Source organism: Penicillium digitatum, chromosome 4 (genome assembly GCF_016767815.1).
Source record: "Penicillium digitatum chromosome 4, complete sequence".
NCBI lineage: Eukaryota > Fungi > Ascomycota > Eurotiomycetes > Eurotiales > Aspergillaceae > Penicillium > Penicillium digitatum.
In genome coordinates this window covers 791,458-816,639 of record NC_089387.1, presented here as the reverse complement: position 1 = coordinate 816,639, position 25,182 = coordinate 791,458, and the positions used below count along the sequence as shown (strand labels likewise).

General features: G+C 49.7%; 8 protein-coding genes across 8 annotated transcripts; 3 read left to right on the top strand and 5 right to left on the bottom strand.

Moving 5' to 3' along the window:
• Positions 1-1,165: 1,165 nt before the first annotated feature.
• Pdw03_0269 (ABC drug exporter AtrF) lies at positions 1,166-5,839 on the top strand (the record flags this gene model as incomplete). Its single annotated transcript, XM_014681970.1, has 1 exon — positions 1,166-5,839. The coding sequence occupies one exon, from the start codon at positions 1,166-1,168 to the stop codon at positions 5,837-5,839; it is 4,674 nt and encodes a 1,557-aa protein (XP_014537456.1).
• Positions 5,840-6,276: 437 nt separating this feature from the next.
• On the bottom strand, positions 6,277-8,667 carry Pdw03_0268 (Tyrosyl-DNA phosphodiesterase; the record flags this gene model as incomplete). Its single annotated transcript, XM_066099553.1, has 8 exons — positions 6,277-6,526; positions 6,581-6,681; positions 6,747-7,012; positions 7,073-7,133; positions 7,201-7,312; positions 7,378-7,550; positions 7,602-7,790; positions 7,846-8,667. The coding sequence occupies 8 exons, from the start codon at positions 8,665-8,667 to the stop codon at positions 6,277-6,279; spliced, it is 1,974 nt and encodes a 657-aa protein (XP_065957280.1).
• Positions 8,668-9,633: 966 nt separating this feature from the next.
• On the top strand, positions 9,634-10,764 carry Pdw03_0267 (uncharacterized protein; the record flags this gene model as incomplete). The annotated part of the gene is made up of 2 exons (XM_014681968.1): positions 9,634-9,968; positions 10,032-10,764. The coding sequence occupies 2 exons, from the start codon at positions 9,634-9,636 to the stop codon at positions 10,762-10,764; spliced, it is 1,068 nt and encodes a 355-aa protein (XP_014537454.1).
• A 41-nt stretch (positions 10,765-10,805) lies between these two features.
• On the bottom strand, positions 10,806-11,323 carry Pdw03_0266 (proteasome assembly chaperone 3; the record flags this gene model as incomplete). The annotated part of the gene is made up of 2 exons (XM_014681967.1): positions 10,806-11,099; positions 11,150-11,323. 2 exons carry the CDS (start codon positions 11,321-11,323, stop codon positions 10,806-10,808), a joined length of 468 nt encoding a protein of 155 aa, XP_014537453.1.
• Positions 11,324-11,571: 248 nt separating this feature from the next.
• Pdw03_0265 (DEAH-box RNA helicase (Dhr1), putative) lies at positions 11,572-15,255 on the top strand (the record flags this gene model as incomplete). Its single annotated transcript, XM_014681966.1, has 2 exons — positions 11,572-11,775; positions 11,824-15,255. 2 exons carry the CDS (start codon positions 11,572-11,574, stop codon positions 15,253-15,255), a joined length of 3,636 nt encoding a protein of 1,211 aa, XP_014537452.1.
• Positions 15,256-15,476: 221 nt separating this feature from the next.
• Positions 15,477-16,130, bottom strand: Pdw03_0264 (Pre-mRNA-splicing factor cwc21; the record flags this gene model as incomplete). Its single annotated transcript, XM_014681965.1, has 1 exon — positions 15,477-16,130. The coding sequence occupies one exon, from the start codon at positions 16,128-16,130 to the stop codon at positions 15,477-15,479; it is 654 nt and encodes a 217-aa protein (XP_014537451.1).
• Positions 16,131-19,171: 3,041 nt separating this feature from the next.
• Positions 19,172-22,031, bottom strand: Pdw03_0263 (mRNA binding protein Pumilio 2, putative; the record flags this gene model as incomplete). The annotated part of the gene is made up of 4 exons (XM_014681964.2): positions 19,172-19,590; positions 19,639-21,735; positions 21,788-21,944; positions 22,002-22,031. The coding sequence occupies 4 exons, from the start codon at positions 22,029-22,031 to the stop codon at positions 19,172-19,174; spliced, it is 2,703 nt and encodes a 900-aa protein (XP_014537450.2).
• A 41-nt stretch (positions 22,032-22,072) lies between these two features.
• Positions 22,073-22,706, bottom strand: Pdw03_0262 (uncharacterized protein; the record flags this gene model as incomplete). Its single annotated transcript, XM_066099552.1, has 4 exons — positions 22,073-22,236; positions 22,365-22,425; positions 22,511-22,562; positions 22,693-22,706. 4 exons carry the CDS (start codon positions 22,704-22,706, stop codon positions 22,073-22,075), a joined length of 291 nt encoding a protein of 96 aa, XP_065957279.1.
• Between the last annotated feature and the right edge of the window lie 2,476 nt (positions 22,707-25,182).

Genomic DNA, 25,182 nt, shown 5'->3' with positions numbered 1-25,182 from the left:
CACGAGTCAGACCGTCTCTTTGCAATGAGAATTGCACATATGTAGTAATATCCGACATGCATGTGATTTCTATGGATTTCCATCGGATTTAAAACAAACCACATAGATGCCCAACGGTAGGTGAAGCATGCATGACATGTGATCTATCTTCCACGACAACGTGGACATGTATGGGTTTGATCAGGGCTTCAAATGTTACCCGGGAATCCTGGAAATCAGTTCTGGAAATCAGATATGTGTAAGGGTTGGCATTTAAAAATGGCAATTGTACAAGATGCCATGGAGTGCTGACATTGTACTATTTATTAAGTCTACGTGATATGGAGAATAATACAGAACCCAGACCGTGCAGTGCTGAGCTCTCGGCGTGAATTTAGGCCCTGGTTCCGATATATTTCCAAGCTTAACTAAAATGTAGATCCCAGCCCAATTACGGGGATCCCTCTAATGTACACTTTGGGCCGAGTGGATCAGTGAGATCCGGGAAAGTCGCCGAACTACAGAAGCTCAAGGCAAGCGTGCCGATGGAATTTTGCAACATAGGGAGTTCAATCTTCCACACTTATTGTATTCCCTACCGGGTTTGACCTTATTAGATTTGTGAGCAAGATTGTTAATTCGTATTCTACATTAGAACTCAGAAAAAAAACAAATCTACAAAACCGGACTATATTTCCCAGCCCCACGTGCTTGCATAAGCCTCACGGCTGATAGGAAAGGATATTCTGATGACGAGTGATGTCAAACCAATGAAGTATCAGTATCTCAGCTAGTTCCTGGTCGACTTTATCTCCGTAAAGGCCCAAACCTGATTCACTTTTGAGTCATGTACTCCACTGCTCCAATGTAGCTCATTACAACTTTGGCTCATGATACCGTTCATTCATTCATGTTTGATTCTTAGGGAATATCCTTTTTTTTAGCGACTGACAAATGCCACCTAGGGTGCAGTGAATGCTGAGAGTTTCCGAGATAAAAAGGTCGAAATATCTTCTTTGCTCTTCTCCTTGATGTTTCATTAATAGTCCTGTTTCTTCCATTTCAATTTCCTTTTTTTTTTCCATTCTCTTCAAATCCCATCCTCTGAGTAGGCTGGCTATAACATAATACATTGATCTGCTATTTGCCAGGGTTACCGGAAAATAGAACCCATCAGAATCCTAACATGGAGAAGCATTCTGAACAGTCACATCCCGTCTTGGGTTCCCAAGCCTATACTCAGTCTCTCAGGCAGCAATCCAGCTCAACTGGTGAGACCTATCACCATGATGCAAGCTTCGAACAACAAACCACGGAACAATTCCACAAGATTGCCGAAGCTCCCATCGACCCAACTTTAACCGACAGCTCGACTGTCAGCTCGACCATCAGTGAAGGTGATGGCCGCTGGGGAGAGAAGGAGGCTGGAAATGGCGTCTCTCGCAGTGGCGCCATGGAGGACATGGAAGAGATGCGCCGCGAACTCACCCGTCTCAGCTTGAACCGCACCCGTTCTGTCATCAAGAGCAATCGCCGTCGAAAATCGCCAGCCAACCACCGCGATGAAGAAAAGGTCACGGACGAAGAAGAGACCGAGGATGAAGCGGACGACAGCTTCAATCTGGGGGAGTTTTTGACTGGTGGTCATTTGGAGCGTCGCACGACCGCTGGCGAACCGGCCAAGAAGGTCGGCGTCGTCTTCAAGAACCTTACCGTGCAGGGGGTAGAGACTGGCGCCTCTTTCGTGCGCACTCTTCCCCAGGCTGTCATCGGTACTTTTGGCCCAGATTTGTATCATCTCGTCTGCACATTCGTGCCGCAGCTGCGGTTCGGCAAGCAACCGCCTGTTCGCGATCTGATCCATGATTTCAGCGGTGCTGTGCGCGAAGGTGAGATGATGCTAGTGCTAGGCCGTCCCGGTGCTGGTTGTACCACCTTCCTCAAGGCGATTGCGAACGACCGTGGTGCTTTTGTTGGTGTCCGTGGGGAGGTCAGCTATGGTGGTCTGTCATCTGAGGACCAGAATAAGCACTTCCGTGGAGAAGTCAACTATAACCCCGAAGATGACCAGCACTTCCCATCGCTCACCGTCTGGCAAACTCTCAAATTCTCCCTGATCAACAAAACTCGCAAGCAGGACCGGGAAAGCATCCCCATTATTGTTGACGCCCTGCTGAAAATGTTCGGTATCACTCACACCAGGAATACCCTCGTTGGTAACGAGTATGTCCGCGGTGTTTCTGGAGGTGAGCGCAAGCGTGTGAGTATCGCAGAGACCCTGGCCACCAAGTCTACAGTTGTCTGCTGGGATAACTCGACTCGCGGTCTAGATGCGAGCACTGCACTGGACTACGCCAAGTCCCTCCGCATCATGACCGATGTCAGCAAGCGCACTACCTTCGTCACCCTCTACCAAGCTGGAGAGAGCATCTACGAGCTCATGGACAAGGTGATGGTTATTGACGAGGGCCGTATGCTCTACCAAGGTCCAGCCCGGGAAGCACGACAATACTTCATCGATCTGGGCTTCTACTGCCCCGCGCAATCGACGACAGCCGACTTCCTCACTTCGCTCTGCGACCCCAACGCCCGCGAGTTCCAGCCTGGCCGTGAAGCATCCACTCCCAAAACCGCCGAGGTACTCGAAAACACCTTCAAGAATAGTCAGGCCCACAACCGTATCTTGAAGGATGTCTCCAGGTATGAGAAACTTCTCCAAGATACGCAGCAGGAGGACACGCGTCGCTTCCAATCCACGGTTGCACAGTCCAAGTCGAAGTCCGTTTCCAAGATGTCGCCATACACCGTCTCATTCGTCCGTCAGGTCATGGCCTGTGTACAGCGCGAGTTCTGGCTACTCCGGGGCGACAAAACCTCCCTGTGTACAAAGTACTTTATTGTCATTTCCAACGCCCTCATCGTTTCCTCCTTGTTCTATGGAGAGTCCCTCGATACCAGCGGCGCTTTCTCGCGGGGAGGTGCTCTGTTCTTCTCGATTTTGTTCCTTGGCTGGATGCAATTGACCGAGCTAATGCCGGCTGTCACTGGACGCGGCATCGTCGCCCGTCACAAGGATTACGCTTTCTACCGTCCCTCTGCGGTTTCTATTGCCCGCGTTATTGTCGACTTCCCTGCTATCCTCAGCATGGTCGTTCCATTCACGATTATCGTCTATTTCTTGAGTGGTCTCGATATCACAGCTTCCAAGTTCTTCATCTATTTCCTGTTCGTGTACATGACTACCTTCTGCCTCACCTCCCTCTACCGCATGTTCGCTGCGCTGTCACCGTCGATCGATGATGCGGTGCGTTTTGGTGGTATTGCTCTGAATCTGCTTGTGTTGTATGTCGGTTATGTCATTCCCAAGCAGACTCTTATCAAGGAGTCCATCTGGTTCGGTTGGCTGTTCTATGTCAACCCCATCGCGTACAGTTACGAGGCCGTCTTGACAAACGAGTTTTCCGATCGTGACATGGACTGCAATCCCTCCCAGCTTATCCCACAAGGTCCCGGCATGGATCCCCGATACCAGGGATGTGCTTTGACTGGGTCGTCATTGGGCGAAACATCTGTTACTGGAGTTCAGTACTTGACTGCCAACTTTGAGTTCACGCGCAGCCATCTATGGCGCAACTTTGGTGTTGTCATTGCCTTCACCGTGCTTTACATTCTGGTGACTGTCCTTGCTGCTGAGACTCTCTCATTCGTTGGTAGTGGGGGCGGTGCTCTAGTCTTCAGAAAGTCCAAGCGCACTAAGAAGGCCGCTGCACTGTCCACCAACGATGAAGAGAAGGTCGCCAACGCAAATGACAACGCCGCTCTTGCTCGTGGCCAGATCACTGCCAATGATGATGCTTCTTTCAATCGCCTGACCTCAAGTGAGCGTTGCTTCACCTGGCAGAATGTAGAATACACTGTCCCCTATGGCAACGGAACACGCAAGATCCTCAACGGTGTCAATGGTTATGCCAAACCCGGCGTCATGATCGCCCTGATGGGTGCCTCCGGTGCTGGAAAGACGACTCTACTCAATACCGTGGCCCAGCGCCAGAAGACAGGTGTGGTTACCGGCGATATGCTCGTCGATGGCCATGAGCTGGGTGCTGATTTCCAGCGTGGCACAGGTTTCTGTGAGCAAATGGATCTGCACGACAACACTTCTACTATCCGCGAAGCCTTCGAGTTCTCAGCTATCCTCCGCCAACCCCGCGATGTCTCACACAAGGAGAAAATTGACTACGTGGACCGCATTATCGACCTTCTCGAACTCGAGCATATCCAGGACGCCATCATCGGCTCTCTCAACGTCGAGCAGAAGAAGCGGGTCACCATTGGCGTCGAGCTCGCTGCAAAGCCCAATCTACTTCTTTTCCTGGATGAACCCACCTCTGGTCTCGACAGCCAAGCTGCATTCTCCATCGTCCGCTTCCTCAAGAAACTCTCTCAAGCCGGTCAAGCCATCGTCTGCACGATCCACCAGCCCTCCTCCATGATCATCCAGCAATTTGACATGATCCTCGCCCTCAATCCGGGAGGCAATACCCTCTACTTCGGCCCCGTCGGCAAAGATGGCACTTGCGTAGTCAAGTACTTCAGCGACCGTGGCTTCGACTGCCCACCCTCAAAGAACGTCGCCGAATTCATTCTCGAAACAGCTGCGAAAGCAACCCACCGCAACGGAAAACTCGTCGACTGGAATGCCGAATGGCGCAAATCAGACCAAAACCGCGAAATGCTCGCTGAAATCGAACGCATCCGCACAGAGCGAAGCCAACTTCCCATCGAGGAATCCGTCTCCGCCAATTACGAGTTCGCAGCCCCAACCTCAACCCAAACTCTCCAGCTAACAAAACGTCTCTTCAACAACTACTGGCGCGACCCATCCTACTACTACGGCAAACTCTTCGTCTCAGTCATCATCGGTATCTTCAACGGCTTCACTTTCTACATACTCTCAAACACAGTAGCCTCAATGCAAGACCGAATGTTCTCCGTTTTCCTAATCATCCTCATCCCGCCCATCGTCCTCAACTCCATTGTGCCCAAATTCTACGTAAACCGCGCCCTTTGGGAAGCACGAGAATACCCATCCCGCATCTACGGCTGGGTCGCCTTCTGCACAGCAAACGTCGTCTGCGAGATCCCTGCTGCTATTATTTCAGGCCTGATCTACTGGCTGCTGTGGTACTACCCAGTCGGATTCCCAACCGACTCTTCAAACGCAGGATACGTCTTCCTGATGACTGTCCTATTCTTCCTATTTCAGGCATCGTGGGGCCAGTGGATCTGCGCATTTGCGCCTTCTTACACTGTCATCTCGAACGTTCTCCCCTTCTTCTTCGTCATGGTCAATCTCTTCAACGGTATTGTCCGCCCTTACTCGGATTACCCCGTCTTCTGGAAATACTGGATGTACTACGTCAACCCGGTGACCTGGTGGTTGCGCGGTGTGCTCTCGGCTGTTTTGCCAGATGTCCAGGTTGAATGTTCATCGCTGGAAGCTACGCACTTCAACCCCCCGCCTGGAAAAACTTGCGATGCTTATGCTGCTGACTTCGTCAATTCTATTGCCAAGGCTGGGTACTTGGTTAACCCCCAGGCTACGGCGGATTGCCAGTACTGTCCCTACAAGGATGGCGAGCAGTATATGGCGAATTTAAATGTTCATGTTGGGGATAAGTGGCGCTGTTTTGGAATTTTCCTCGCTTTTGTGATGATTAACTGGGCTTTGGTTTATTTCTTTATCTACACCGTTCGTGTGAGAGGTTGGAGCTTTGGTATTGGGTCGCTGTTTGGTGTGGCTGGGTTGCTGAATGATCGTGTCAAGGGGTTGTTTAAGGGGGAGAAGAGTGAAGTCTAAGGCTTCAAAAATATGGTGATTCTCATATCTTGGGACCTTTTGCAGGACCAATTGCATTTACAAAAAGTGAGATATCATTTATAATAGAGCAGGCGATGCTTACGAGCACCAATTTAGGCGTCATAGCTGGATTTGTGTTTCATAAGTTCCAGTCAAATCACATTGCTTTTAGAATTTTTACTCTTTTTTCGACTGTATTGGTTTGACCATCACAGCATAATGCTATGGAGTTAATACATACAATGTTAATATCACTCCATTCATTCGTTTCCCATTGAACTAACCGAACCAAGCAACCCAGACAGCTCCTCCTACCCCGGATACCCATGACACGGATAGCGAAAATCTAGACTTTCACTGGACGTTGCAGACCTAGAGATATGTCTGACTTTGACGTAGAGGCCAAATAAAGCCAAGTACCAAGTTTCAAGGTCAAATCAAACCCCAAAGAAGAAGGGCCTCCGGCTCTCCGACAAGGGGACAGCGGGCACTCTCATCGGGACAGGAACGGTATCCCTAAATACCTCAACTGGTAGAGGAGCGGAAGGGATAGTTTCATTTGTTTCTGGTCCCTTGTCTTTCTTTTCAGCCTTCTTCTCATTGATGATAGGCACGACCACGCCGCATTCCCAGTTGCGACAGTTCATTTTCAGCTGTTTCGTCTTGGGGTCCTTAACGATCCGACCCCTATTTCAGGTTAGTTTCATCATTATGAAAATTGGGATCTAGGGATGTGCTCACCATGCACTCTCCGACAAATTCGCACTCCCCACATAAGCCCAACCCCGGCACTCCTTGTTATCAGGCATCTCGATCGGGGTGGAAGGATGAACGAAGGCAAGCTTTATGCCGAGAACATGTATTAGCATTGATGCAATCTAGCCATCCCATAATCGGAAATGCGTACCTTGTTGTGCATCAAGACTCCACGGTCACTGACACAATCTCTAAGCGTGTCTCGCGGGAAATTGGCACCCGACCACCAAACTGGATTGAAGCATATCGTGCCAATAACGCTTTTGGCATTCCTGTGCACTTCTCGTGCGGTCTTTTCTGATGGGAAGTAAACACGGAAGTGATCGAGACACTCCTGGTTATGCGCTTCCACTTCCGTGCAGGGTTCCTTTTTCTTGTTTGCGGTTCGGAGCTCATAGTCTAGTAGAGCGTTGTCACCTATGAGTTGGAGAGTTGATTAGGTTAACTGGTATTGGGGTTTGAATAATAGTGGCGTACCTTTACAAGCGAGGTAGATTGAGCGCAGGAATGGTGTATTGATATTTCCCAGCGACGAGGCCTGAGGGTGCTGTTAGTATGCCTAGTTTTGTGTTATATGCGGATGTATCGCAATTGAAGAAACTTACGACGTAGTTGACATTGATGGGTGCGTTTGTCTCTAGACCGAGGGCTTTGATAGCACGACCCAAGCCGCTGAATCCAGTGCGCTGCCATTTGTCTTCAGTGTTGGATCCGCCACTTTTATTGTCAGCTGGTGGCTAGTGTTTTGATAGGGGAATTGGCCAGGGAAAAAAATTACATACACTGTATGAACAAATGCATAGCGCTTCGTCTCGCTGAAGTCAAACTCATCTAGCTTTTTGATGATGTTGTGGTGGAGTTCGGACGCCTGGAGGAAGTAGACTAGTTCTTCATAGAACGGGGTCCTTCCGGCATCAGGAACATCGAGTTTGGGAAGATCGATAAGGAATACAGTCTGTAGAATATTAGAAAATCCAAGAATTTGAAGTCAAATGTGGTGACTTGCGTTTTCCATAAGCCCATCCTCTCCCCAGTCAGTGGGTGTGAGATTTGCAGAGGGGACTGCGATGCGAAGGTATCCAGGGTGGAACAGCAAAAGCAGTTTAGAATGCATGCAGATTACCTGGGGCTCCATGGGTGGGAAACACAAGCGAAAATTGGGCATGTTGCTAACGTCCTGACGATATTGCTTTCGCTGTAAACGCAGTCAAGTTAGTTCGTGTCATTCAAGGTCATAGTGTGTTGCTAACCGTTTCTTCGTCATTTGCTTGCATCACAAATAAGATACGTGTGGCTGAATTGTTAAACTTCGAATAAAGCCACGGCATGTCCCACATAAATGAGCTAAATACGCCCAGTTGCAAGTCATCTCGCTGGATGACTTCTTCAATAGTGATTTCATTCCCATTACGAGGGAAACCAGTGATGTGGGTTTTCTTGACAGCCCCAAGAGGCCATTGGGCCACCGAGCGGGAGGTCGGTTGGATGTTAATATTCGGGGCATTCGATGCAAGCTGTCGACAGACCTCGGTGCAAGATCTCACTCGAAGTGTGCTCATTTGAGGGGCAGATTGGAACGGATTAGGCAGAGCAATGGAGTGACGGACTGATGAAGGCTCGGTCCTCGGAAGCTTCCGGCTTGCTTGAGATGGTGGAGTAGACGAGCTGTCGTCAGCCTTGCGCTTGGCGAGACGTGCAAGACGCTCCACCTCCATCTGCTTTCGGTTCATGCCCATTATTGAACCAGCCGAAACTACAGACTCCTCATGCGGGCCAGTTGCATGGCTGATAGGCGGTACATGCTCCGGGATTTCGGTCTTGTCATTAGGCTCCATCGACATAGCAAGAGCACGTTGTAGCTGCTCATGCTCGTGGTCATCCTCAGTCTCGGAACTCACCACAGACTTTGACTTGGGAAACACCTCTTCAATGTCCGAGTCGTTGCCCGAATCATTGGTTAGATCCACAAAATTGGACGCCTGGGATGACACAAATCTGTTCTGCTGGCGATACATGTCTCGGCGAGAAGCCTCAACGGCAGCAGCTAACTCAGGATCCACTAGTGGCTCCATCATGCAGAATTCCACAAACCCCGAAATGCAGGTTTTCTTTTGGGAAAGGAAGGGAGATAAAGATGAAGGGATTTAGAAAGATGCGGATGGGAGATGCTAAAGTAATGTTTGATGTGTGGAGTATGTGACCGAAGGAAGATTTTAAAATGCGAGAATGCGAGAATTTACCTGCGGACTGGCACTGACTGGACTCGCATTGACTAACAAATTCATATGTTCAAAGGTTTAGAGGTTTGTGATTGTACCAACCCACAAATCTGACTCTGTTCACGTTCTTCCTACCGGTGTCGTCCCCGTATGGAACCCCTGTTTGTTCAATGTTCACCACGTGACTGGTCATGCCGCAATATCAAGAGTGAATCTCCACTTGCTACTCCGTCTGTGTCGTACTTTTTGTCCCATGTCTAAATGCTTGGTGGTATCTAGTTCCTCTGGTATCTTATATAATAATTGAAATGGTGCAAAGCTCCTTGAGGATTTAATACAATGACCAGGCTATGCTTGGCCAGTAGCTAAAAAAAAGATCGTCAAGGTCAAAGTATACCATGCACGGCCTGCTCAATTCCTTCATAGGGGAATCCTCACGATTTTGTATTCAACAAAATGTCGTCTTCCTTGTTTTAAGGTCGGTGCACGGTGGTTACTCCTGATATGTAGCCTTGAGTTGTTCCCATTCACACGAAAAAGACATACATTGCACACGAATGCCCACCATTGCCTACTAAAAACATTGAGATAGACCCAACTCCGAACCGATAAATTATCTCTGGAGGATTTTCAGACGAAAGAAGCCGTAGCATCTGTAAATACTGAAGACACAAGATTGTAGGAATATATGTGGATAAATCTGTTGGGGCAGCGCTGAGACGCCTGGCTCGGCGACGACAACATTGTCCCTCACGATCCTTAATCCCCTCAGGACCCTTCATCTCATCTCACACCTTCATCACGCATGACCATCACTTAATGGAGAGAATTAAGAAAACTGTTCTTCGCATCAAAGCGGGTGTTCCAGCCACGCGTGAGCGTATCCGAGGAAGAATTTTGACTATGCGCAAGCTTAATAAAGCGACAGCTTCCAAGGTCCTGGCTTCCGAAATCATGACCGAAGAGGTCCTGGTATCCGAAGTCTTGGTTGAAGATGTGATTGAAGAGACCCCTTATGCATCCAACCAAGTCGTAAATTCAACTTCGGAAGTACCAGCCTCGGAGGCCCCGGATTTGCCAGCTTCAGCTATCCCACGCGCGTCCGACCAGGTAGTGGATGCTGTCCGAACATCCAAGAAAACGTCGCACGCATAGTAAGTTATGAAACCATGGCCGCGATGCCACCACAAAGTCCATTTGATCTGACAAAGTGCCAGTTCCGATACTCCACTTTTCTACATTTGCAAACTTGCTGAGGATACCTTCAAAGACATGCTCTGGTTGCAGTTTGGCAAAAAATGGGAATCGTTCGAGATCAGATTCCTAGCAGACATAGCAAAATACCCCCCGGACGTGATGGTTGACAGAAACAGCCCATGCCCACTCGAGTGGCTGCCAGTGGAGGTTCGCGCGACAATTTGGAAGTACGTTTTTGACGACGGCAATGAGGCCATCTTCGTCAAGAAGGATGGGATGACCCCAAAGCTTCCAACTTCCATGCGATTTGTATCGTTCGACTGGGCTTCAGAGGCCTGGTTTGGATACATAACTTCGCTGAGAAATCGGACTCTGGTTGTAATGGATTTCCCCCAGCACGGCTACCTTGCCCCACATTTCCCAATCTTCCAAGAACTGTCCACGGTCCGAATTCGAGCGATTAAATTCGCACTGGGTGACAATGACCCTGAGAAGGCTAAGGAACGCACTCGCGATTTTATCAGGTTCATGTTAAAACACAAAAACTGTGGATTTCTCGCTCTTCACACTCTGATTGTCGAATTGAGAAGCAACTGGGAAACTGAGGACTTCACCGAGATGACTCTCGCCGAACTGTTGGTATGCGGCGCATTTGTTGAGATCGAAAGAATCCGGATCCATGGACATGTCACAGATGAGAAACTGAACCGGCTTCTGGAGCGAGCCCGAGAGATCGCGCAGGTCTCGTTCTGATGGCCACCTTACTCTCAGTCAGAGATCAGACTCTGATGATTTCATAGGCATTGCAAAGCCAGATCAACAATTGCAAAAAATGAATCTCTATCAGCAATTGACTTTCCAAGGCCAAGGCCAACAAGTAGTAATCTCTTTTCACTAGGTGTTTTCATTGCAATAGCCGTAGCAATCTGACGAGCAAGTAGTTGACCGGATGTATCTTGTCCTGGAGAGTAGCCACCTAGTAAGGTAGTGGTGGTTAGGCTTTTGAGGGGTAAGAGAGTGTCGTCGCCCTCAGCGAGGGTGTGCATGCCCTCAGTGCCTGGGTTCTGGTTCTCCATCGGCACATGCAACTATAAACCGTTAGTGAACTTTTTCTGAAGCAAAATTCAATATTACACACCCAATGTGCTAATCGTCCTGCCTGTGAGATTGTGACCATGATTTTATCGCTAAAGCTCATAATCACCACGTCTGTTTGTATGCCATTGACCAACCCCGCGATCTGCTTCGTGGTAGCAGGAAAAGGTAGGTTAAGGGAATTCTCCAGAGGGCTTGTGTCAAAGGATTCAGCCATGGTGATTTGAAGTAAGAGTCTTTGTTAGAATACTGAAAATAAAAAGAAGAACATGGGTTAGGTTAGCTACAAAGGTATATCGGAGTTCACATCCATCCGTAGGCGGCTAGTTTCACCGCCTCAAGCCAAGCCGGCAATATCCGACCGCCCTAATTTTTTTTTTGATGAAGAAACAGTTGGATTGCCGAGGATACATGCTCAGTCAAATATCTTATCTTCTCAGCTAGAAGGGGCTGCAGTAATCCAAGATGCCTCCCAAATTTACACCACGTCTGAGAAAACAAAGGCACCGGCAAAACCCAGACGGCGAGTCGACAGATACCAATGTCGCTCAGCTCCAGCCCGTCTCCAAGGACGAGAAAGAGGCCCGGCGACAGAAGCTGAGGGGAGAGCTACAAGAGCAGCATCCCCAGATGTCTTCAAAGAAGCAGAAGCGCTTGGACAAATACATTGTACGTGGATAGCCGCAGTAGAAAGATATGGCCCTAACATTCCCGCAGGAAAACAAACTCAAGAAGGAAGAAAATGTCGAATTGTTGAAAAAGCTAGCGCAGTCTTCTGTCGATACTTCATCTTTAAAGAGCTCCCGAGATCTTTCTAAGCGCAAGAGACAGGGTGACGACATATCTGCACCAACCATTTCCACGCCGAAACACAATGCTCCTGCAGACATCTCGGGATATGATACCGACGATTCGGATATCCACCTGAAAGTGTCCAATCCTGCAACAGATCCCGATGAACAAAAGTTACGAGAAGAGGCGGCTGCTGGAAGTGGACTTAAACGACCATTGGAATTAGGAGCTGATGGATTCCCTGTTCTAAAGAAGCGGAAGCGCGCACCGAAGAAGAAACCCGCACCTGCACCAGTAAAAGCAGAGGTTGCATGGGAGGGCTTTGATTCGGATGAGGAGGAGGGAGATGTAGAAGAAGAAGAAGAAGAAGATGATGATGATGAAGACGGTATGGACGAGGAGTCCGAAAGTGAAATTGAAGAGGACTCGGAAGAAGAAGATACTTCGTCCTCTGAAGACAATTCCCCAGATGAGGATGAGGAAGACTCAGAAGAATCAGAAGATGATGACGAAATGGACGAGGATAAGCCAACGCTCAAGACCCGCCAGTCGGCCTTCAAATCTTGGGCGGTACAACAGATCAACGAAGCCGCAGGGTTTAAACCCACCGAGGGAGCGGTGACCCAGGAAGAGCAGGTTTTCGATCCATCTAAGTTGCCAGCAACGCACAATACCACCCAAGAAGAACCTCTCCCCCGGGAGCTTCAGGTGACTCATGGCGATCCTAATCGCAAGGCCTACAGTGTTGCGGTTGACCGTACGGAGGAAATCCAAGCTGCTCGTCTTGGACTCCCTGTTGTTGGTGAGGAACAGAAAATCATGGAGGCAATCCACAACAACTCAGTTGTCGTTATTTGGGGTGCTACCGGAAGTGGAAAGACAACCCAGCTTCCCCAGTTCCTCTTCGAATCCGGCTTCGGCTCCCCAGGCAGCCCTAATCCGGGTCTTATTGGTGTCACTCAGCCTCGCCGAGTCGCGGCCGTGAGTATGGCGAACCGCGTTTCTCAAGAGTTGGGTCAACATGCCGAGAAGGTTTCTTATCAAATCCGATTTGAGTCTACGGCATCCAAGAAGACAGCCATCAAGTTCATGACTGATGGTATTCTTCTACGAGAGATCGCAGATGACTTTGCCCTTCGCAAATACTCTATCATTCTTATTGATGAGGCTCACGAGCGCAGCGTCAACACCGACATCCTGATTGGAATGGTCAGCCGTATTGTGGGCCTACGCAAGTCTTTGAGCGAGGAGGACCCGTCTGTCAAGCCTTTGAAGGTCGTCATCATGTCAGCCACTCTCCGTATTTCGGATTTCACCGAAAACCCAAGTCTTTTCCGTGATGGTGCTCCTCCCCTGGTTCAAGCTGAGGGTCGCCAATACCCTGTTGCAGTTCATTTCTCCCGCCGCACACAGCGTGACTATGTTGAAGATGCTTTCCGCAAGGTTTCACGTGGACACCGCAAACTACCCGCCGGTGGAATGCTTGTGTTCTTGACTGGCCAGAATGAGATCCGGCAGCTTTCTAAGCGTCTGAAGCAGGCATTCAAACCTACTCAGCGGGAAGACACGACACAGGCAAAGGTGCAGCTTTCAGCTACTGAGGCACCTCTGGAAGCAGAGGACCTGGAGTTGGGCGGCACCGAGATGGATAACCCAGGACATGATGATTACGACAGTGACATGGAGATCACCGGACTGGATGACGCAGAGGAAGATGAAGGCTTCGAACTTGCTGAAGGGGAAGAGGCCATGGACTCGTCAACTCGCGTTCACGTCTTGCCTCTATACTCCCAACTTCCTACGAAAGAACAGATGAAGGTTTTTGAGCCAGCCCCTGAAAACTCCCGACTGATCATCCTCGCAACCAACGTCGCCGAGACATCTCTCACCATCCCCGGTATCAAGTATGTCTTTGACTGCGGTCGCGCCAAGGAGAAGCAGTTCGATCTCTTCACGGGGGTCCAGAGCTTCCAGGTCGGCTGGATCAGCAAGGCAAGCGCAAACCAGAGAGCTGGCCGAGCTGGCCGAACAGGGCCTGGTCACTGTTACCGAATGTACTCATCTGCAGTCTATGAAAGCGAGTTCGCCGAATACACCGACCCAGAGATCCTCCGCACTCCCATCGAAGGTGTTGTCCTCCAGATGAAGAGCATGGGTCTTCACAACGTGATCAACTTCCCATTCCCCACACCCCCGAGCCGCCAGGGTCTTGCAAAGGCAGAGAAACTGCTCAAGAACCTCGGTGCCCTCACAGCCGACGGCCAGGTAACCCCCATCGGCCGTCGTCTCTCGACATACCCCCTCTCCCCCCGGTTCAGCAAAATGCTCCACATCGGCCATCAACACGGCTGCATGCCCTACGTGATTGCCCTAGTTGCGGCCCTAGCAGTCGGCGACCTCTTCGTCCCAGAGAACCAGCTCGACCCGAACCAACCCCTGCCCACCACAGCCAAGAAGCAAGTCGACGACGACAGCGACAGCGACAGCGACAGACGCAAGGTCTACACAAACGCAGACCGACTCAAAGACGACGAGCGTGCCCAACGCAACAAAGCATACGCCCGCGCCCAACGCCTCTTCAGCAAACACGACGACACCTCCGACGCTCTAAAGTCCCTCTCTGCAATTTGCGCCTACGGCTACGCCTCCGACGGTGACTCCTTCAGTGAGAAAATGTTCCTCCGCGCAAAGGCCTTCAAAGAAGCAACCCAGCTCCGTCGCCAACTAACCGACATCGTGCGCTCAAACAACCCAGGCCTAGTCCCCGCCTACGAAGCCCGTCTACCAGAGCCCTCTTCTAAGCAAATCAAGGCCCTCAAGCAGATCGTCACGGCAGGTTTCATCGACCACGTCGCTATCCGCGCTGATCAAGCACCCGTCCCGCCGGAGAACCCGCGCACCCCCCGTCGCGCCATTGACGTACCTTACCTGACGCTCTTCCGTTCCCGGGACGGCAAGGGTGAGGATCTACAGGAACGTGCTGTTTACGTGCATCCATCTTCGCTGCTTGCTAAGCTCTCGCCGAAGGAAATGCCAAAGTATATCACCTATTCGCATCTCCAGCAGTCTTCGGCTTCTCTGGTCTCGGACCAGGTGCCTAGGATTAGAATGTTCCCGCTTGTTGTACCTAGTGGGTTGCAGCTTTCGGCGATTGCGCACGATACACCGCTTATTGAGTATGGAAAGCCAATTGGTAAGGCTGATGCTATTGAGGGTGTACCGCCGCGCAGATCTTGCTGGGTTATTCCTTCTTTGGTTGGCGATGAAGGTGGTGTGGGTTGGCCGATGCCTGCTAAGAAGGTTGTGCAGAAGAAGGATGCGAAGCAGGGTTGGGTCATAGAAAAGTTTGTGGCATAGGTACTGGTTTTGGTGTATTATAGATGAGGTTATGATATCCAATTGTTCACTTCTTTGCATTGAAGAAGATTACACAACACAATATGGACAAATATGAAATGAAAGATACTTGTTCATGTCTCCCAATTTGCATGATAATCCCACAAACCCCCCAACACCGATCAACGCCATTACTTGAGAAGAAAGACGATTGGAGAAAAAAAAACAAGTCAAGACGTGATCTAATCCCTCCTCTTCTCCCGATAATCCCTTGAACTAGAAATCTCCCCCGTCTCCCGATCCTCCCTCAACCCAAAAGCCCTCCGTAACCTCTCCGTCTCCTCAATCTTCGCCTCAGCAAGCTCATGAACCTGATAAGACTTGAGATTGCGTCTATCCCTCCCTGCCGCAGCCCCAGCCCCAGCCCCAGATCCAGCGAACGGTTTCTTGAATCCCGACTCTGAGCGCTTCAAATCCTCCTCGAGCTTCACCAACAAGAGCTGTCGAAGAGCATCACACCGCTCATCAATCTCCTCTTCACTAAGCACCTTCTCCCCCTCATCCGCTTCGCCATCCTGCTCCTTCTTGCCCTCGCTCTTCCCTTTATTCTTCTTATCTGCCTCTTCTTCAATCCGCTCATTCTCCTCTTCCAGGCGCTCCCGCTCCTCCATCACCTTCACCTCGATCGCACGCTTGCGGTCGTGCTCGAGGATCTGCTTGTCCGGCACTCGCTGCTTGAACGGTCGGTCCATGGTGCCGCTGCCGTTCGCGCCGCTGATGGGTGGATAGGGAGCACCGTAGCCTGTGTTGCGGGGTTTGAGGAGAGCGGAGTTGCGCTGCACATAGCCTGATGTGCCGCTGCCGCGCGGGGTTGTGAGGCCGACGTTGGAGGACATTTGTGGTTATTGGTGTAGCGTCTTTCAATTTTTCTTTTTGGATGATTGTATGTGGGTTTTGTGGTAGTGATATTGCTGGACAGTCGTGGGGGTTGGTTTGGCGGGATTGAGAGAGAGCTCGGAGCTTGCCTGAATGCCGACTCTAGACGTAGAATCTTTCGAGCTCGGATTGGGAGTTCAGCGAAAACGGTTGTTTTTGTCAACACCGCGAGCCTTGGTCCGTTGACGCGTAGAGAAACAATGCTGCTCACAGAGTCGAAGTAGAAGTGGAAGTGTAGACGCCCTCTACTAAAATGCGCCATCTTATCGGACATCACGGGACTATAGTCACGTGTGATATGGTGTGAGGTCATGTGTCTGGATCCTTGGAGCGATATAATTCCGTAGTTAAATCAGGCCACTAGTTAACATTGATAATCTGGTACCGACCCTTCAATAACATGACTCCTAACGTATTTCACTACCGAGCTAGACACCCCCACTAAACCATATCAATTACTTTAAACCCTACTTCTTCAACCACCCACTATGCTAGACTTCGGCATAACCCACTCTAACCCGGACCTAACCCAACCTAACCTATCCTAAAATGGGGTTTAGGTCTACTGCTTCGACCTAACGATAGGTAACCTATTAGGGCCCTAACATAGTGTAAACTAGATAAATAGACTTTTAGCGTATAACTATATAGTTAACATATTTTTTACTTGTAATATTAAGTATTTTACTTATAGCTAGGCCTTGACAAGTCCCGCAGCACCAGTGCTACGGCAGCACTAGGCCTTTGGTTCGGTGCTGCAGCACCAAGGCTTGGCAGCACCAGACACTTAGTTCGGTGCTGCAGCACTGTAAACAGTGCAAACACGACTAACCTCGTGATATAGATAAGTTATGTAGAATGTCACGGTGTGAACCGTAATGCTTAGTAAAAGGAAGATCACGACACGTGATCTCCGACCTGTTTATCTTGAACTTCAGTTCTAGATCCTGTTGTAGCTCTTCGAGCTACGTCTTGTATATTAGCCTGCCCCTGCCTGTGCCTGTACCTGTCAATGAGAATCTGATCTGTTACGACCTGTCCCTGCCAGTCATCTCCTATCATACCGTCCTGCCAGCCCGCACCCTGACATAGAAAAGCCAGTAATTTTAAGGGTATTTTGTTTAGAGTAAACAGGGAATCTAGAAAATTTCATTATTATATTTATTTAATTATTTGCGCTTTATTTAGTCCTCTTAGTGTATTCAATATTATCACTCCTAGACTTCCGCAAAGCTCGAAAAGCTCCAAAAGCTCCAAAAGCCCGAAACCCGACCCGACTCGACCCTCAAAAGGTTCGGGTTTCGGGCTTTTGGAGCTTTCGAGCTTTTCGAGCTTTGCGGAAGTCTAGCTCTACGTAGATCTATAGAGAGGATCTATTTCTAAAGAGATTCCTCTTCAGTATCGGTCAATTTGTGAGAGTTAGCGTAAGAAATCGCGCGGTGTTATATACCATTTAGGCGGGTAGAAAGGGTGGATCTTGGGACGTTAAAACGGCGCGCTACGTCACGAATTGAAGAGATTTCTTGATTCTTAAAAGCCTGGATAGCTAGTAAGATCCTACCCTCCTACTCTATTGAATTTCGAGAGTATTGAGTACAAATTGGTGGCATGGTGGGTGATTGAACTAACTAAGATCTAATTCATGGACGCGTTTTGGTTGGGGTGGCCAGCTCGCTTGCCGAATACGTTAGTTACTCCTGATGGATTATTTAAGACCACTTAACCGCGAGGCCAAAAGATCAAAAGGATAAACAGAACAATTGTTTGTCTTTGCAGTGGCATATAAATTAGGCCCTAACACCCGTTAGGGACTATAGCGACTGCTTGGCCTGTGCGATGTCTTGATATCTCTTCAAGTGTGTTGAAATGTTTTTTTTGATGTTATCAACTGAAGCCCAAGTGGCCGAAATGCACTTCAATTCTGCCCATTGAGGCATTTTCTAAAGGGCGCTAAACATACTACGACATTCACAATGACACCGGAGCAATGTTAAGAGTCAAGTCATAATGCATTGATAATACAGCCACTAGCAAGGGGAAGAAAAGAGAAAGCACTAAATTATCAGCCGGCATAGCAACCCGAAAACAAGTACGAAGTCCACAAGAGGCTAGAAGCTGTGTCTAGCTCCTCAAAGCCAAGCGAAATCTCCATGCGGACTTCGAAGCACAGAAGCAGGAACACCTTTGATTAAAATACCTTGATGAGAGCGAAAATCCGCGGAGCTCAGGATCAGGAATGATAGCCATGGCTTGAAATATGTTGACTTGACCAGAGAGTGGCAAAAGACATGTGTGAAAGAGATAAGTGGAAGGTAGTTCTGAGTAGATCATGCAGATACCATGGCACAAGGTAACTGCTGTGCAAAGTGGTTGATTTGATTCTTTTCCTCGTATTTTCTGTTGAATCGAATGTGAATGTGGAGGGTCCGGCTCCATGCTATGGGCATTTGCGCTCGGAAAATCATGAAGAGCGAAAGATCAGATCCGTTCCCCCCTTTCCAAGCCGATTGCCAATTTTTTTTAACCCTCCTCCCCCCTCCCCCATCACATCCTAAACCCCATGACAAATAAAATGAAATGAAAGAACTGGTGAGAACAAAGACGCCGGAGCCACTTCGATTCTCGGACCTGGATCTCGTAGCGAGAAGCGTTGACAATGATTCACAGGCACAATCGTAAGAATAAATGAACATGTCAAGAGAAGAAGCAAGGACAAATAAGGTAAGACAGGAAATAAGTCGGCGGTCCGAGATCGGTATCGAAATCAACACAAGAAAGAAAAAGAAATAAAGGAATAAAAACATCCCAGGCCCTCAATGTTGCGCCGTCAAAGCCATGGTCAAATAGGGGAGAGTCACATAGACGTTGGTGGCATATATCCCGTCTGGTTCCCCTGTATGTATACGCCCCATAGTAGATAGAGAAGTAGAAGTCACTCGGCTCAGGTCAAATCAGGATTAGAAAGATTATGTTGGGCAATCAAGACAAAGTGTGCAACGAATTAGTGAGCACTGGTGACATCGACCGGGACGGTAACACCGGTGTTGCCTGTCTCGGGACTCGAAACCGAGGTCACAGTGCTCTTAGCGAGGGCTTTCGACTCGAGGGTGGTGTCGACGGTGGGCTGGGCATCCGTCGGGGGAGGTGTGGGTGGAGCGTTGCCGACAAAAGGGGCCCGGGGCTGTTCAGTGGGGATTGAGCGCTTGGCAGGTTGCGGGGAGGATTTGTGAGAGTGAGGGGGAGTAGTCGAAGTGGCGTGAGGCAGTGGACCGGTCGCAGAAGAAGTGGGGTCGAAGATGAGCTTCTCGATTGCGACAATCTGCTTGCCATAGCTGAACTTCTTCAGCTGGCCAAGAAGGGGCTTGATCTGATCGATGAGAGCTTCACGCTCGACATGTTTCAGTTGGCCAAGCACTTTCTCTGTTGATGGTAAGCATAATACACTCTGAATGGTAGGGTTAAACTTACGAATGACATAGTTGCCATATTGGTCACGCATGAGGCCAAGGAGAGGACTCTCACCGCGATCGTTCGCAGAGGTGAGGGTGCTGATGATGTGGATACGTTCATGTTCAGCACCGAACTCAATGCTCTTTTCAACCACGTTGCTAGCAAACTTGTGCTTGGAGTAAGCGAGGAGCTGTCCCATGACAATGTCGATCATGCGAGTGCGATCCTTCTCGTCGCCGTTCTCAATAACGTGCTGGATCACATAGTTGCCAAACTGGTCAGGAATCAGATTGGAAGTGCAGGCATGAAGCTCAGCCAGAATGGACTGGCGATCGACCTCCTCACAGTGCTCAAGCATTCTTTGGATGACGCGGCAGCCATAAGGATGGGCGGCGAGCCTGTTCACCTGGCCGCGGAAGGCGTTGATAATGAACTGCACGTGTTGCGAAGGAACACGCTCAATGGCCTTCTGGATGACATGGTTGCCATTCTGATCACGAACACACTTGAGGACATGGTTCTCCAGTTCTTTGACCATCGCAGCTTGCTGGTCAGTTAGGATGTGCTCCAGGGCCTTCTGGACCACTCGGCATCCATACATCTGAGTCGACAGGGCCAATACATGACCGCGCATCTGGTTGGCCAATATCTTCTTCTGGGTCTGGTTGCCGTGTTCAAACAACTTCTGGACGACGTAGTTGCCAAAAACATCAGTCATCAACTGAAGACAGTTGGGCTGGATCTCCCGGAACACCTGCTCCTTCTCGTCGCTATTTGCGGTCTCAAGCTTCTGTTGAATGAAGCGAGAGCCGTGCTGATCACCACTGAACTCCACCACATGATTGTATATGTCCTTCAACTCGTATCGCTTGTTCCCCTTGCTGTTGGCCCTGAACTCTTCGAGAAGGGGGCTGCGGACAACCTGGGTGGGATCATGCTCGCGCTGGGCGCGTGAAATCAGAGCAGCAGCACCAAGTCCACTCAGATTGCCTACTGGGTAAAATCCGGAGATAGCATTCAAACGAGAAGCCTGGTAGGCTTGGAAATCGTAAGAAGGTGGGTACTGCATCCGCGCTGCACCTTGGGCAAGCTCCTGCTCTTGGAAACTTCGCAGCCTGCGCTCAAAGGCAGCCACTTGGCTTTCACTCACACTCGCGTTGCGGTATTGAGCGGCGGCCGCGTCCACGCCGGCGTAGATAGGGCTATCCATGCGGACATAGTCCGAAGGTGAGATAGAGCCGGTGTTCGCAGCTCTGGACCGTGCGTGGTAGGCAAGCTGCAGCTCCTGTACGGCTTCTGCGGTGTATCCAAGTGCCTGGTAAGTGTCTTCATTGTTCTGATACTTTCCACGCTGGAAGGAGCCATCAAAAGATGCATGAGGAATGAACGAAGGTCGCGGAGTTACTTGGGAGGGGTAATTAGCTTCATTGAGCTGCAACTTGTTAAACCCTGCGCTGAGGTCCATCGAGCCACTGCTGTAGCGGCCATCAACGCTATGATTGTCGGAGTAGAAAGAAGGATGGGCAGAGTGAGCGGGACGTTGGGTAGTGTACGAGGCGGAGTTGTGAGAGGCGTGCGATAATGCGCTGCGACCCTGGGGCGGAGACACATGCTCGACGATTCCAGATCCCAATGAGCTCATCCCCATTGAAGCACCCATGCTATCTCCGCTCGTACCATCGAGAGGGCTGGCGAAACCAGGCTTCACGGGGAACGTGGCCCCCACAGGGCTGCCACCGAGACCTGCATTGTTCATCGGACGTCGACCAGCAAACCCACCAAAGGTGATGCCTTCTCCGGACGGGGACACACCTTCCGATCCAGCGTTGAGGTAGGGTCGGTGGCTTGCGGTGCCAACGGTGGTGTTAATGCCAGTGGTGCGGGGTAGTGCAAAGTAAGAGCTCTCACTGGTTTCATTGATAGCAGGAGCGCTGCGGTCATTCGCACGAGTCTGAGTGGGGGATGTCGCGAGGCCTCTATTCTGGAAGGAGGGGTTGGTGTTGACAGTGCTCCATGGCAGATTGGCACGTCCCGACCAGCCATCTGACTCCGATGTGGAGAGAAGGGAACCTGAACCTGACTTCCCTTCGAAGGCAGTCTCGCTCAGGTGTTGCTCTGCAAGCCGCGTCAGCATCGTCTCAGTGGCAATTCATGCAAGATCACTCACCATCACCGAATCCTCCAAGGTTGGAGTCGCCCCAGATGTTGTTCTTCCAGCTAGCCTTACTAGCACCGAAACCCTTGCCAACACCGTTGCCTTGTGATCCGCGGTTGCGGTCGTTCATCCCGGATGAAGTCATGTTGGAAGCCCGGTTAGATCGTGCCTAGATTCGGTGTTATTATTGGCATTTCCATTGCTCGACATGGATAGTGCCACTCACGTTGTGTACGCTCGTTGCATTTGCGGCCATGGTAGAAGCCATCCCAGGAAAATTTCCGATCGGCAGAACAGTTATTCGATATGTACTCGAACGGCGACGATGATTTGCAAGTGGTTCAGAGTTTTGTCTCGTGGTACTAAATCACAGAGCTGAGACGATCGGTCGATGCTGTGTCGACTTGTATTTGCAAACGGGCACCAGGCACCAGAGACGGCGTACACGAAGGAATATAAGACTGTGATGAGAAAAGGCACTTGTTAGCAGGGTTACGGCCACATTGGATCACGTTGCAACGGGATGCCAGGTTTGGAAAAAGGTACAAGGGCACCTAGGACATCCCAGTGTCTGAAAGGGACGGCTCACCAAAGGAGGGGATAGAGGGAATCACCAGAAAGAGCGAAATGAAGAAAACGAACGTTGTCCTCTGTATTCCTCAACGGTGAACCCAGGACATTTACAGATTATACAGGAGCCAGAGAGGAAGGGAGATGGAAGGGAGGGAGACCGACAAGCTCTGAATGAGGCAAGAAATGCTGACGGTGGCAGGAAGGTCGATCGAGCCTGACAGTGATAGAAGATGCAAGGTGACAAAGAATTGGAACGATAATTATCACCCTTTCGTTTGCTGCAGCTGTGGGGTTTCAAGTTTGTAGCCGGAGGGTTCAGAATTGAGGAGGCGCCGCGACTTTACTCTGCTCCGTGCATGCTCCAAGAATCTCCCAGTGTGCAGATCGTCCTCATGTGTCTTGTGGAGAGGCGATCACCGAGAATAACAATCAGAACGTTGGGGGACCCTAGATTGATTGGCGTAGGCAAGGGGTGGTTTGGGATGTCTGAGGGGGGGGGGGGGGAAGATTTTGGAGGAACTAAGAGAGGATAATGGAATGCGCTCGCGCAAGTAGGATGAGAATCTGGGATTCAGTAAATCGATGAAAGGGAATGTGGACAAGAGACAAGGCACGGCATTAATGTAGTCCAGCTGTCACACAGGCGCCAGCATGACAGCCTAAGGGTATTTTTTTTTGTGTGGCTGTTCTGGGGGGTGGGTTGGTTACTTGAGGCGGTGATGGAAGAGGAAAAAAAAAAGGAAAAGGTCAAAAAAAAAACGAGGAAACGGTTGAAATAAAAGGAAGACAATTCAAAAGAGTCACACGAAAAAAGAAGGAAAAGAAAAGAAAAAAAAGAACAGTACCGAGTCAATTGGATAGATAACAAGAAGAACCTGAATGATTTCTCAGGCAGATCAGCCGCTGTATTGCCGCGTAATACCATAACCATGTGAGTAGGTCCGGCCCAGGAGATAGTGGTACTTAGGTTTAGGTTATAGTTTAACGGTAAGCCCATGTATCTTTTCAGCCAGTCGTTTATGGCGCACGTATCTGACCGTCACCGCGATCTACCTCCCGGCGCTTCTTTTTTAGCCTGGCCCCATCTCTTTGTCTTGTTTTTACATCCGTGACTGAGAGTATGTACAGATCTACTTTGGTTATACATCTTTTTACTATTTATTCCATAATGTCTATTGTGATTCGATTCTTTTCTCTACACGTGGCCCGTCTCTCTACTATCCTATTAGGCAACTAGTCATCTAATCTCCCATGGTCCAGCTTGATACATCAACAAATGGTCCCCGAAACAGAGTCGAAGGGGTCATATCATAGGGATGAACGAGCAAACCTGAGGTCACTATTGGAAAAATGTAACATTTCGGTCAAAAGTTCCTATCCACTCCACTCAAGAACTGCCTGGCATCGGTGTTGACCATGGAACCCCTATCGAGACAGAAACACACTCCCGCATAAAGCCGGTACCCAACATAAACATCGGGGAGAAAGTTTGTCTCCCAAAAGAATTAGGGAGAAAGGAAGTCAGCGTCAACGCCGATACTCCACCTCATACGAAATGAAGCTTTACTGCAATTCTCGGCAACAGCTTATCTTCAAGATTGAAGGTTTTGGGAGGTCCGATCGGGCCCACTAAGCCCCTCCCACTTTACTCTTAACCACAAGTAAGGTACACTCTATATGTACCCATATCCTATCTTGGGAAACTATCTTCCAAGGCTAGATCTCAAATTCAATGCTCTCCAAACATCTTAAAAACATCTCATTTAACGTCTGGTTGGATCCGGAAACATTCTTCACAGAAAAGAGCCAAGGGCCGCCACCTTTCTAACTGTGGATTGCCTGCGGATTACCTGCCATTCCAGGATTGGCAGGGCGTCTCTTGTGGGCTTACTTTCTCTGCCTGGTCAAGAACTCAATAGGTTGACGGGGATTTGTTTCGCTCTTGTGTACTGCCTGTGTTCTCGATTTTTTTTTTTATTTTTTTTTTCTGTTTTTCTTCCGGCTTTTCTTCCGGCTTTTCTTTTCTGTTTTTCTTTTTTGTTCATGTGCTGTCTGTTTTTCACCCATGTGGTCGTGTACGGGTATTGGTATTGCCCTCCAATCCCTTGAGTCTAGCTCTCAATAGATCGTTGATCAAGTCAAATCCCAACTGTGAGTTGTGCATAGTCTCGCGCGCAGCCATCGATAGAACTACGCTTCGGGCCATGAGGGGTCCCAGATTCCGACAAATGATCCGCAGAACAAAACGGTCTTGACTGGGTAGACTTCTGTAGACTTGGCCAAGCCCCTTACTTCGGCGCATCGTCACACTGACCCTTGGATGGAGATGTGGGTAAAAGTGTGGGATGCAGCTTGTTAAATGACGAGACCAAAGTAACTGTCCGGGTTAGAAGCCCATAGAAACCTTGACAAGAAAAAAAATAAAGAACGGGTGTCATTCAGCAGGTGTTGAACAGTTGCCGTCAATGTTGCGGTGTCCAGTCATCGCGGTGTAATCCCTCCCAGTGAGATTGGAAAAAGGCCGAGACATTGACTGGCAAAGGGAGAGAGAGTCTGGGAGTCTGACAAGGATACTCGCCTTTGGATCCTTGCACAGGGGTTGCACAGCTCAAGTGTCAGGCCATCACTCGCAGAAACTTTCCCCAGATTTGATTCCTGAGGGACATTGCCTGCCTTGCGTTCAACTCCCGTAGGCCTAGGCACACTCAATGATCCCGAGCGCGACGGCCGGCTTACAGAGGCTATTAGGCGTTGGCCGTGTGACCTGTTTCCGGGTACTGGGTTGTTGATGATCGTCCTTTCTCCGAGTTTGTGAGGGATCAAATTGTGTGTTG